A 12,837-nucleotide genomic window follows, 5' to 3' on the forward strand; every position below is an offset into this window, starting at 1 on the left:
GGATGATTCTGTTGACACTATGATGATTGTGTATGATGATATAATGAAGAGGATGAATGATACATTCCAGGTGGGAGTGATGGTGAAGAGATTAGTGAATATACAGAAGAAGAGAGTCTTGAACCAGAAGATGAGATTGAAGAGGATGAATATGGGCCCATGATTGAATATTCATATGACCCATTTGATGAACCTTAGTTTGATTGTGAGAATTAAGAAGATAACTACTTAACTAGGATGTATAATAATGGAGAAGTGTATAAAAATGAAGGGTTTGGAAAAATTGTGTTGAAGGAGTGCAATTGTTTACTAACAAGCAACATCGAAGGGATGTTGTAAGAGACTATTGCATACAGTGTGGGTTTGCAATAATGGTAGATAATGCTAGCAACCGGAGGTATGGTGTTAGGTGCTCTAATGTAAATTGTAGGTGGAGATTGCATGCATCTGTACTACCAGATGGTACAACCTGGGCAATTAAAAGCATACAACACTTAGAACACACATGTGAAGGAGTTGATACCAGGAACAATATGGTGAATGTGAAATGGGCTCAGAGAGTGTTACTAGATGACATCAGGAATAATAATGACATCCCTACTAAGACTCTTAATGAGCTTTAGTGGTAGAGATATGGAGTGTAAATGGCCCTAAGCACTTTATACAAAGTGAGAACTAAGGCCTTGGAAGAAATTTATATTAGTGGCCATGATGTTTCTTACAATTCTTTGCCCATGTACAGTGATATTATTAGAGAGCTCAACCCAGAGTCTAAGGCCTTTTGTGCTTGGACTAAACCATGCCCTGAGAGACCTTGGTGTTTAGTTCTATTTTCATAGCATTCAGGGCTGCTTTGGATGGGTTAATGGCTGGATGCAAAAGCCTGATTGGGGTGGATGGAGCACATCTTAAGGGACATTATGGTGGAGTGTTGCTTTCAACAGTTGCTATTGATTCCAACAATGAGATTTTTCTTGTTCCATGGACAATTGTGGGAGCTGAAGATGCTGACATTTGGAAATTCTTTGTCCGGAATTTGAAGAATGCATTGCAAGAAAGTGGTAGAGGTGATGAATGCGCATAATGTATGACAAGCAAAAGGTGAAAATTTTGTTTCTTTTCCATTTCTTTTCCCTATGTAAATTTTCTTATTAGTGTCTATGTTTACTCACACTTAAAATTAGCATATGCTTGAGTAGGGAATAGATGTGGCATTGACAGAATTATGGCCAAAAGTGGGGAGAAGATGCTACTGTAAACACTTGGTGAAGAATTTCAAGACCAACTTCCCTGGCTTGCTGATGTTCTCTTTGTTTTGGAAGGCTTGCGGGGCATACAACCCATTCACATTCAAAAAGGATATGAGAGCACTGCAAAAATTCAATCCCTTAGCTCTGGTATGGTTGTGAAAGGTTGGACCCCAGTCAACTTGGTAAAAGCATGCCTTTAACCCAGCAATCAAATGCGATGTCAACACGTCTAATTTTGTTGAAAGCTTCAATGCCATTTTAGGTGTTGATAGATACAGACTAATATTGACTATACTGGAAGCTAAGGTATGAGACTTAACTTAAACTTATATGTTTTAACAGTGGTTCTTACAAGATATACTGCTTATAGTTATGTAATTTGTGTGCACATGAATTAGGAGATTGACTATGGTGAGAATGACTACCGGGAAGGAGAATGCTGAGGGTTGGAATGATAATATCTGTCCTAATATACTGAGAAGGCTACAAGTAATAACTCAAGAGTCTAGGAGATGCAAATGTCTGAAATCTGGTGATGGGGAGTATGAGATTTTGGATGGCCTGGCAAGTCAGTTCTCCTGTTAACCTCAGGGAGAAAACTTGTGTGTGCAATTCTTGGCAACTAAGTGGGTTTCCTTATAAACATGTTGTGAGAGAAATTTTACATGCGCATAATGACCCACAGAAAGATATAGGTGAGTGGTACTCTGTTAGAAGATACAAGCTTGCATATGCTAACAGTATAAATTCCATACCTGATGTTGAGCAGTGGCCCAAAAATCGTTATGAAGAAATATTCTCTCCAACAATGAAAAGAGGGATTGGAAGACCAGCAAAAAACAGAAAAAGAGAATAGGGTGAGCAAGCAAAGGGAAAAAGATCAAGGGCTGTTAAGTGCGGAAAATGCCAACAGTATGGGCATAATTCACAAACATGACAAGGTGGCTTGAGTGGGAAAGAAAAGGAAACATTGGGTGTAAGCAAGAACAAGAAGCAAAAAAACACTAAAGCAAAAAATAGGGGTGCCCTTTTGCTAACCAGAATCAACAATTGTGGCATCCTCATCACAACCAACATGAATGGCAACAAGATCAAAGACGTCCAAGGGAAGTGTCTCATTATCACAACCTGCTCCTTAGTTGGGATATATTTATGACTTATGTGTCATATGGTTTTAAACATAAGTAAACACTATTAGTTTACATATGTATGCTTGTTTTTTGGACAAATTTGAAGCATTTTGTATTTGGTTTTATGGACAACTTGAACCATATGTTTGCTGGTGTTTTGGGACATATTTGAAGCATATGTCTACTTGTCAATTTGAACAAAGAATAGTTACATTAACAAATTTGTGGAGTATCCTAATATTATTGCCATCTTTCAATTTTTTCAATTACCAAAATAAGACAGATTTTTGCTTGATTCAATTAACACAAAATAATGCATAACAGGATTGAATAACAAAATATTGCACTTTTTATTTCATTAAGAAACACAATACATCACTTGCAAGTAGGGATGGAAATGGATCCAGATCCGACCTGGATCCGTGGATCCATCTCCATGAAAACGGATATGGATCTTCAAAATTTAGACTCGGTGGATCCGGGTACGGATCTTGTGCAAAAAAACGGATTTGGATACGGGTCTAAACAATATACTCGGATCCAGATCCGTTTACCCGTTTTATTTAATTTTTTTATTATTTTTCTATATCAAAAAGCCTATCCCACAACTATTATCTCTCTCTTACCTTCCCCTAACCCAAATACAGTAATATGATAGTATTTATCAGCCGCCGCATAGCTTAACCCCAAATCTTTCTCTCTCACTAATCTCTACTGGAAATCGACATCAGTTGCTGGTAGTTGATATCTCTACAAAAAGTAGCTAGCCAGCTCCAAGCAACATCAAGCGGCAAACGAGCTTCATCTACAAGGAAGCAAAAGCTCCAATCAGCACCATTGTTTTATTTATGGACTAGCCATCTCGTATAGTCGTGCTTGGTTGTTTCATTTGATTGTTATGGTAATGTAAAAATTAGTTTAAAGTTATAAAACTAAGCTAAAGTCTTAATATTTCTAAAAGTTCATTCGTCATTGGTGTTGAATATTAATAAGCTATCGAATGTATTGTACAAGTGAATATTATTGATTTCTTTTTTTTTTGACAAAGGAAACTTACAACAAACTTAAAAAGAAAAACAAAGTAAATCCCTACGACGAGCCGCCCCAGCAAGAAAATGAGCCTCCGCAACAGAAGATCTAGAAACCTTCCGAATGTGACAAGTAGCAAAAGCCGACAAAATCTGACGGATTTCCTAAAGGGTCCAAATGATCGACATATCATATGTTCCCTGTCGCAGAAGAAGCTGAGGTATAGCAAAGCAGTCAGTGAGAGAATCTGAGTAAAACCTTGTAAACGAGCCTGTTGAAGCCCAAACAGATAGGCTAGCAATTCCGAATGAAGAGCTGAGTTGGACATACAAGCTTTAGCTCCACCACCAATGGACTGCGAAGAAGAGGTACCAAAACACCAACCAGTGCCAGCATTGTGAGTCTCCTTATCCCAAGCTCCATCAAAAAACATATAACTGTCACAATCAACATCCAAGTTTCCACAAATAGCATAAGTATTAGGAGAACAAGAAAAACCCGGTGGTTTATCCACAGGACTAACTGACATCTTACGGGCATTCTGGCTTCTGAGACACCAATCCGAAGCTAAATCCAAAATAGAATAGGGAGAATAAACCGCCGAACGAAATCTGACATGGTTTCTAGTCAACCAAATCGCTCAACAAACCCCGAAAAAGTAATCAAGACGAAGCTAGTTCTTAAGAAGAACCAAACACAGAGATAATACCAGAAAACCAATCAAGAAACGACATAGGAGTCACATGCATAGGAACCAGGCTCCAGTCAATAGAGCTCCACAAAGAACCAATGAAAGGACAGTCCCGGAACAACTGAGACACCAATTCACTAGAAGCATGACAGAAAATACAAGTTAAATCCATAGGAATTCCCTTTTTAGCAAGTACCTCCACTATAGGAAGAGCATTACGAATGATCATCCAGGCAAACATCTTCCACTTGGGAAGAATAGGTAAACCCCACAAACATTTCCACCAGGAAGGAGGAAGCGAGGTGTCTGAAGAAATAAAATTCTGAGACAAGATATGTGAGTAGGCTGATTTAGTAGAAAATAAACCATCACGGGTATATTTCCAATAAATAAAATCATCAACTTCCTTCATAGGACGTTCAAGCCCAAGAATAGACATAGCCACACGTTGAGGGAAAAGAGATCTAACTAACGTAGGATTTCAAGCAGGGGAGTTGGAAAGGAACAACTCCGAAACATAAGTAGGCCGAGAAATAACTGGAATGTAATCCTTAAACTCCACTCGAACATTGGGAAGCCAGAAATCATTTAAGATACTAATATTCTTCCCTGAACCAATTTTCTAAGCACTTCCCATAGAAAGAACTAAACTTCCTGCTAACAGCCCTCGACTACCCCAAGAAGGCCGATTACAAGAAAGAGAAGACCTGTGTTGAAGCAGATTAGGATACTTCTCTCTCAAAACACGGGAAGCTAAGAGTTGGGAATGTCGCCTCAAACGCCAAGTCTGCTTAGCAAGCAGATCAACATTAAAAGATTGAAGATGACGAATTCCCAAACCCCCCAGTCCTTTAGGGAGATAAACATCAGCCGCTGGTGCCATGGCCAAACCTTTAGCATCTTTCCCAGACTTCCACCAAAATAGTAAAAGTAGAGAATTTACTTTATCACAAACTGTAGAGGGAACCTTAAACACAGAAAGAACATAGTTGAAGGAAGCAATCAAAATAGAGTTTATAATTACCAATTTAGCAGCAGCCGAAAGCCGAAGTGAAGAGAGAGCTGAGCGACGGCGAACCATCTTATCTATCAAACACTGAAAGTCCTTGCACTTACTTCGACCCAAATCCACAGGAAGCCCCAAATAATCTCCAATAGAAGAACGAGAGTTCATTCTGAGACTTTTTGATAAATAGTCTCGAAAATCATCTAGAGTAATAGAACTGAATCTAACAAAGGGTTTTTGTAGATTAATCATCTGACCCGAAACCTAAAAGAATTCATTAATCACCGCAAGCATCTGATCACAGGTTGACGGCGAAACCTTAAAGAACAACAGCACATCATCTGTAAAAAAAGATATGAGATATAGAAGGCGCCCGAAGAGAAATACGGAGTCCTTGGAACAAACCCCTCTGCTCACCACGCCGCAGCATCAAAGAGAATACTTCCATGCATAAGACAAAGAGGTAAGGGGATAAAGGATCCCCTTGACGCAGACCACATCTAGGAAGAAAAGGTTAAGACGGAGAACCGTTAATCAGGATTTGATACGAGACCGTAGTAACACATTGTTGTAGGGTATGAACCCAATACGGGGGAAAACCAAATCTTCAAAGAACCTCCCAGAGAAAAACCCAATTAACCCTGTCTTAGGCTTTGTTCATATCAAGCTTCAAGGCAGCTGAACAAACTTTAGAAGATGAATTAGACATATAATACAAAAGCTCATGGGCCAACAAACCATTATCCGCCATTAAACGACCCGGAACAAAAGCATTCTGAGTGTCAGAAATTAAGGCAGGTAAAATACGACGGAGCCGATTAGTAAGGCATTTAGCAATGCATTTATAAAGCACATTACATAAGCCTATCGGACGAAACTGAGAGGGAGTTTCAGGATGATCTACCTTTGGGAGAAGAATAAAAAAAGTACGATTCCATTCCTTTAGCAAATAGCCATGAACGAAGAAAAACTGGATTGCTTCAATAATCTAAGGACCAACAATCTCCCAATGAAGCTTGAAAAACGCCGATGTAAAACCATCAGGACCAAGAGATTTATCACTACCAATATGAAACATCGCTTCCTTAATTTCAGAAGCGGAAAAAGGACTCATGAGATACTAATAATCAAAATCAGAAATAGTAGGAATGTCTAACTCATCCCATTGACATGAAGCAGGAGCAGAAGAAGAGCCAGTTATAAAGCTGAGCAAAGTGTCTTTCCAACAGACAGGAAATCTGTGCCTGATCGGAAACCCATACATCATTTTCATCTTTCAAACTCATAATCTTGTTTCCAAAACATAAATTCCATCTGAGCGCGTGAAAGCTTTTCATCTCGAAGAACTAGAAGATCGGATCTATTTTTTGCATCTTGAAGATGGATAGATCCCGAAGCCACTGAGCTCTGCAAATCCTGCCAGTCAATACCCCATTTTTGTTGATTTGAAACACACCAACAAAGCATATGATGTTTCACCTCATCCAATTTTCTAGAAACTGAAAACATAAACAAACCAGACTGAGATCTATGCCACTCAGACCGAACGATCCTTGAAACTTATGTAAGACCTAAATACCAATTTTCAATCTTATATGGCCTTCTCCGGGTAGCAACAAATCCAACTTCACGTAAAATAATAGCAGCATGGTCAGAAAAAAGAATCGGTTGATGAATAATAGATGCTTCGGGATATAAATCCAACCATGACGATGTAGCATAACCCTTATCCGATCTTTCAAATGTAGGGTTATGGATTTGACCATTAGTCCAAGTAAATTGTGGTCCTGAAAATGGGATATCCATTAAGTTAGTCTGTAATTTCCACTCCATAAATTGGTGACGGCCAGGAATCTCAAAAGAACCTCCTATTTTATCACTAAAATACTCAACCTGATTAAAATCACCTAAAAGTACTGCATTTGGGACTTAATTTAGAATATTGGTGATTTTTTCCCAAACTAAATGCCTATCAGAAGTATGAGGCGAACCATACACAAACAGGATATATTTTATTGCTTGACCAGGAACTTCAACTTTACAAAAGATTACATGAGGGGAAATAGAAAGAGGCGTCACTACAAAAGGAGCAAACCAAAAAACTACCAAGCCACCACTAAGGCCTAAAGCATCACAACCACAAAAACCATCAAAACTAATCGAAGCTAACTTTTGAACAGCTACATTAACAGACATTAAAGTTTCCATAAGAAACATCATATCTACACCAAAAGAGCGGACCAAAGAAACCACATACGGAACCTTAGGGGAGTCCGCCGTACCAAGACCCCGACAGTTCCAAGCCATAACATTCATGGCTGCCTTGGTAGCTCAGACCGGGGAGCTACCCTACCCTTAGAATCAAACCAGTTGGGATCTGTTTCCGATGAGCTGTTGCTGCATTTACGCTTTTTGAAGGGTTTTAGAAATGAGAGACGAGCAGAGTTAGCATCCAAAAGAGAGGAATGCTGCTCTAGAGCTGCGGGAGTTGAAGACCTCCTCTTATAAGGACAAGCATATTTGACCCAATTCCAAACCTTATCCCCTTTTTTTGATAGTTTCAAAGTAAGTGGTTTTTTCCTTTGCCCAGTATCTTGAGCCAGTTGGGCAGATGAAACAGAAGATGGTGAACCCGAAGATGATTTAACCGATAACGGAGGTGAGAAATCCACCGGCACAGGTTCGTCAGAAGTAACTGATAAGTGACTTTTATGTCACTTTTAGGGGTGTTTATTGAATACTTTTCCGGCTTATTTCAATAATTAAGCTCAGTTTATCCTTTATTTCTCTTATTTGCTTATTCTCGTCTTTTATCTTTTTATTCGAGTATTTTGTAGTTTTTAGTTTAATTTTGTAATTTATTTATGTTTCTTATTCTCTTATGTCCTTATTCTAAATTCTTGTTAATATTTTTCTTCTCGTTTTCCTCTTATTTTTCTTTTATTTTCAAGTTTGTTTTCTATATTTTATTTTATTTATTTTCTTTTGATTTTATTTACTACCTCTGGTTCATTTTAGTTGCAACAATTTCCTTTTTGGGGTGGTTCACTTTACTTGCAACAAATTTTTTTTTTCCTTTTTTGGTAAGTTTTTGGGTGTAAATTTACATATTTGCCCTTACTTATTTACTAACCTATTATATTAACACTTCTAATTTGTTTTACTTAGTTTACTTATTTTATTAATTAATCTAACTACTCCCACCAAATTTACCCCCTCTTCTTTTAAATTGCTTCATCTCCCAACCACCTTCATTGAATCTGCATTCAATACTGGAAAATGGTTGGGAGAAATAAATTCTAGAAAAATTTTCCAGAAATGAAGCCCCCCCTCTCAAACCCTAAGTGTTTAAATTCCCTCTCTCTCTCGTCGTTTTTTATTTCTCTCTCCTCTTCGCCTTCTCTTTCTCCTCCAAAAGCGTACTTCTTCCTCCTTTCTCTTTCATCATCCTCTGTATTTTCACAACGATTCATCCCATTTCACTCTTCAAATGTCTTCCTCTCAACCAAAAATCATTGATCTCGACAGCCATGAGTCTCTATCTTCTGGATCTACTCGAACTCCAAAAAAATCTGAGTGAACCACGTACATACCTCGTCGTGGTTCTGGGGTGATGAAGCCGCTCCGTCGTGCTTTTGTAATTGCAAGGAGGAAGATTCACGGTGCGAAGCTTGCTGAATACATTTCAAGCGACGAGGATGACAAGCCCATTAAGGTTTCTGGGTCCAAAAGGGCGGTTCCGCCACCTCACAGCGTAAATCTGGAGGTAGTGTCCACCAAAGACGGTGGATCTGCTGCTGTGGTGGCTGTTCCAACTTCTTCACCACCACCAGACGCTAAATCGGAGACGGGGTCTTCGTTGTTCCAGGAGCTTACTGCCGGAGAAGTTCTCCAGCCACCCACTTCCCATCCCATGATGGGTGGGAGTGCTTCTAGGTCTAGCGCTGGTAGGAAGCGCTTGAGGGGCTCACTTCCTGGGGGCCAAGAGCCTGATGATGTACTGGAGGCTTACCTCCAGATCTACTACCCCCAATAGTCCCTTCCCCCATACTAATTGGGCAGCGTAATTTCTAAAACTCTAATCTTCTTTTGAAGTTCCAATTTATGCTATATTATGGTATTCATGAGTCCCCTGTTGGTTGTTATGCCTAGTCTGATATTGTTTGTTGGTTGGCTTTGATTTGATGTGTTTCCTTTTATTATTGAATATGTTGATGGTGAATCAGTTGTTGGTTGTTTGGTTTGGATTAAAATTGATGAGGCCCCTGTTTTTTTTTGGAATTGAGATGTTGGTAGGAGTATGAAATGCATATGTTGGTGGTGTATCAGTTGTTGGTTGTTTGGGTTTGAATTGTTATTTTATTAAGGTTTTATCTTTATCCAGTGATATGTTTGGATATCTTATTGTTGTATGAGTTGTTGGTTGTTTGGATATGAATTGTTGTTTTGGATTAAAATTGATGAGTCCCCTTATTTGTTTTTGGATTTGAGAAGTTGGTTTTGTGCTTCAGTAACTATGGTTGGAGTATGAAATGGGATGTGTATGATTTTGTTCCTTGAGTCCCCTATGTATGATGCATTGAGTCCCCTCTCCCAACTGATTTCATCAAATTGAATCCCATCCAAATGATGAAGGGACTCATCTAATAGCTATTTGAGTGACATGGCTGCTCTAGATACCTCTGATTGAGGTATCTATTGAGGTACCATAACTCATTGATGCCTTGAAAGAGAAATGTAACCCTATCTGATGGAATATTAGTGACCAAAATAGATTGAGTTTCCATTAATTACCCAACTATAGTACCATACAAGATTGCCTAACAATGTTTACATTAACTATGTACCAAAATACACCTAACCAATACCAACAAAAACTACAAAAAACATGTTCAGCTTTTACTGGTTAGATGTGGCAGTCTTTGGTTGTGTTGGTTTGAATGTGGTTCCTTATAGTCTTCAATCTGCATCCACTTCCATTTGAAATTCAGTTGCATTTGAACTTGGAATTGTGATTGAATCAAGATAGGAAACAACCTCTACAATTAATTCCTTGTCTACTTGAAGCAATTCTGGTAGAACACCTTGCCTGTCTAGACTTCTTTTTTTCATGTGTGGTATTGTGTAGTTGTTTCCTCCTTTTCTTCTTAACACCTCAACCATGCATGACTGAAGTGTAATCCAACTGTATTTGTTCAACTCTGGATCAAATACTTTGAATGCTATTTCTACTTCTTTGATGAGATCATCTAAAGTTTGAGGGAATGACTGATATTGCAGTGATTGAATGACATTGAAAAGTCCTAAGTCTAGAACATTCATGTCTGGTGATTGTGCTGGTTGAAAAACAAACTGTATGTTGAATCCATATGCTGGACATGCTTCTTGAAATTCTGCATCTTGTGGTATTTGGTGAGGCCTAGCATTATCCCATTGGATAGTTATGTTTTTGGGAAGTTGGGGTGGCCATTGTTCATGTATTGTTGGCAACACATGATTAAGTAGCATGTCCCTTATTGCTTCCTTGTTAATGCTCTGGACTGCCTTAGCCTCAATGGTTCCCTTGTCTCTGTTTTAACTCTTTTTCTTTGCTTCCTCATACTTCACAAAAGGGAAAAGACCATACTTCCCATCATGTAATAATTGTTTGTTTGCATCATACAATGGTTTCCCAATCATACCCATAAACATAGCCTTTATCTTGAACCTTTTGGACTGTTGGGCTCTGTATGGATTGTCTTCAGCTGGGAGGAGGTAGAATGTCCTTGTTTCTGGATTTATAAAAAACCACTTTTCATCAATGTGTATACATTGTTGCATGTCTTCAAATAAAGGGTCCCCTTCTGCTGGAATTGGGGTTATGTGACTTAGAACCCATTTCATTCTTGTTATTTTATGCTGGTCAGTGAGTGCTGGTTTGTTTGTGCTTGTGTGTGTTCTCAATCTACCCCTTTTCCTTAATCTGTGAATAGCTGACTTTGACACATTAAGTGCTGCAGCATATCCTCTTTCAGTTTGTCTTTTGTACAAAGGCACTGATGTTAAAAATTCATCAGTGTACTCCTTTTGTTTTCAGCCCACAGTGCCTATTTTTTTTTGTCCTTACATCTACAACATTTCCTTGTAACATGTGTTGTTTAATTACCTTAAACCATCTTGTTGTTGTTGATCTATGCACATGATGCTTTCTTGCCAAACTGGATAAAAATCCCCTTGGCAATGAGTCCCCCTCCATATTAAGCATGATCTCATCAACTAAATGGCGCTTTTCTTCTACTGTCATTTCTCTGCTTTGTCTGTCATACATATGTAGTGGACCATGTACTTCATCATCATCATCTCCATCATAACCACCTTCTTCTTCTGAGTTGTTGTTTTCATCTTGAGTCTCTTCATCTGTGAAATGATGTCATGCTTCCATTGTTTGCTCCTCATTGTACAGTTGATTTTCATTGAAAAAAGTTCTTCCAAGAACTCTGCCATGAGTCCCTATACTTTTTTTTTCAGGCTGACTGTAGGTGATGAAGTGGTGGCTGGATTTTTTTTGGAATGGTCTTCAACGGAGCCTAGAAGATTGGAACATAGATGCTGCTTTTGTCTTTTTAGCACTGTGAATTTTAGGCTAACTATGAACTAATTATAGGATTATGTAATTTGTAGGATGGTGTTTTGTAAACAATTAACTACTCACCCTTAACCCCCCCCCCCCCCAACCCCTCCCTGCTATCTCTTTTGCTTGATAAACAAAATGTTTGTGTTTTGGAACTTCCCCTTTTTATAAGGGGAAATGGTTTGAATTGTTAAAAAACAAGTGTTGGGGTATTTTGGCATACTTTTTGAATTACCCTTGAAAATTTGGGAGGAAAATGGGTGGGAAACAAAAAAAGGGATTCTCCCTCTTAAATTGGCTGGAAATTTGGGAGGGAATTCCCACCCATGTGAAAAGTCAGATTCATTTAGGGTGGGAAAACTCCACCTCACCAAAATTTCCCGCTTGTTTTACTTTATTAAATAAGGGGACCACAAGCTTTCCCTCCTTTTTAACTCCCTTAATTACTTACTAGTCACATGCATTAATCCCCTTAAAAGTTTTGCCTAGGTTTGCGTAAAGTTGTACTTTGTTGCAACTAAACTGAACCGGAGGTAGTAATTTCTTTTAGTTTTAATATTTTACTTTCCTTTATTTTATCTTTATTTTATTTTTATTTTGTTCTCGATCCTACCCTCGTGTTTGTTTTTGGTTGTAGGTGTTTTCGGATTCTTGGTCAACTTTCAAAGTCATATTCGAGTTCAAGGTCCGAGGTTCGAGGCACAAAACAATAACCACCAGCTCCACCACTGCTGCCCCTTCACTGCACAAAACAACAACCACCAGCTCCACCACTGCTGCCCCCTTCACCACACAAAACAGCAGCCACCCCTCACCTCAAAATACCAACATCACCCACAAACCACGCATTCCCAATCTCAGCCTCCACAGCAGCCACCCAAACCACCATCCACCAAAACCCGTATCAACCAACACCAACACCAACACCACCAATCCGCCAGCAATCAGCACCAATTCTCCCCTGATTTCCCTCTCCTCTTCTCATTGACCCACAACTCCAATCAACCACCACGCAACCCGCAGCTCACAAACCGCCAACAACAACCATTAGCCTCCGTATCCACCACCAATCCGCAACCAACAACCACTATCAGCCCGCCACAACCGCACCAGCGCCACAA

General features: G+C 39.0%; 1 protein-coding gene across 1 annotated transcript; it reads right to left on the reverse strand.

The window, feature by feature from the left end:
- Nucleotides 1-10,680: 10,680 nt before the first annotated feature.
- Nucleotides 10,681-12,605, reverse strand: LOC110739022. The gene is made up of 3 exons (XM_021919477.1): nucleotides 12,542-12,605; nucleotides 11,252-11,502; nucleotides 10,681-11,169 (listed from the first exon to the last, which is right to left on the reverse strand). The coding sequence occupies exons 1-3, from the start codon at nucleotides 12,603-12,605 to the stop codon at nucleotides 10,681-10,683; spliced, it is 804 nt and encodes a 267-aa protein (XP_021775169.1).
- Between the last annotated feature and the right edge of the window lie 232 nt (nucleotides 12,606-12,837).

Source organism: Chenopodium quinoa, unplaced genomic scaffold (assembly GCF_001683475.1).
Source record: "Chenopodium quinoa cultivar QQ74 unplaced genomic scaffold, ASM168347v1, whole genome shotgun sequence".
In the NCBI taxonomy this organism is placed as follows: domain Eukaryota; kingdom Viridiplantae; phylum Streptophyta; class Magnoliopsida; order Caryophyllales; family Amaranthaceae; genus Chenopodium; species Chenopodium quinoa.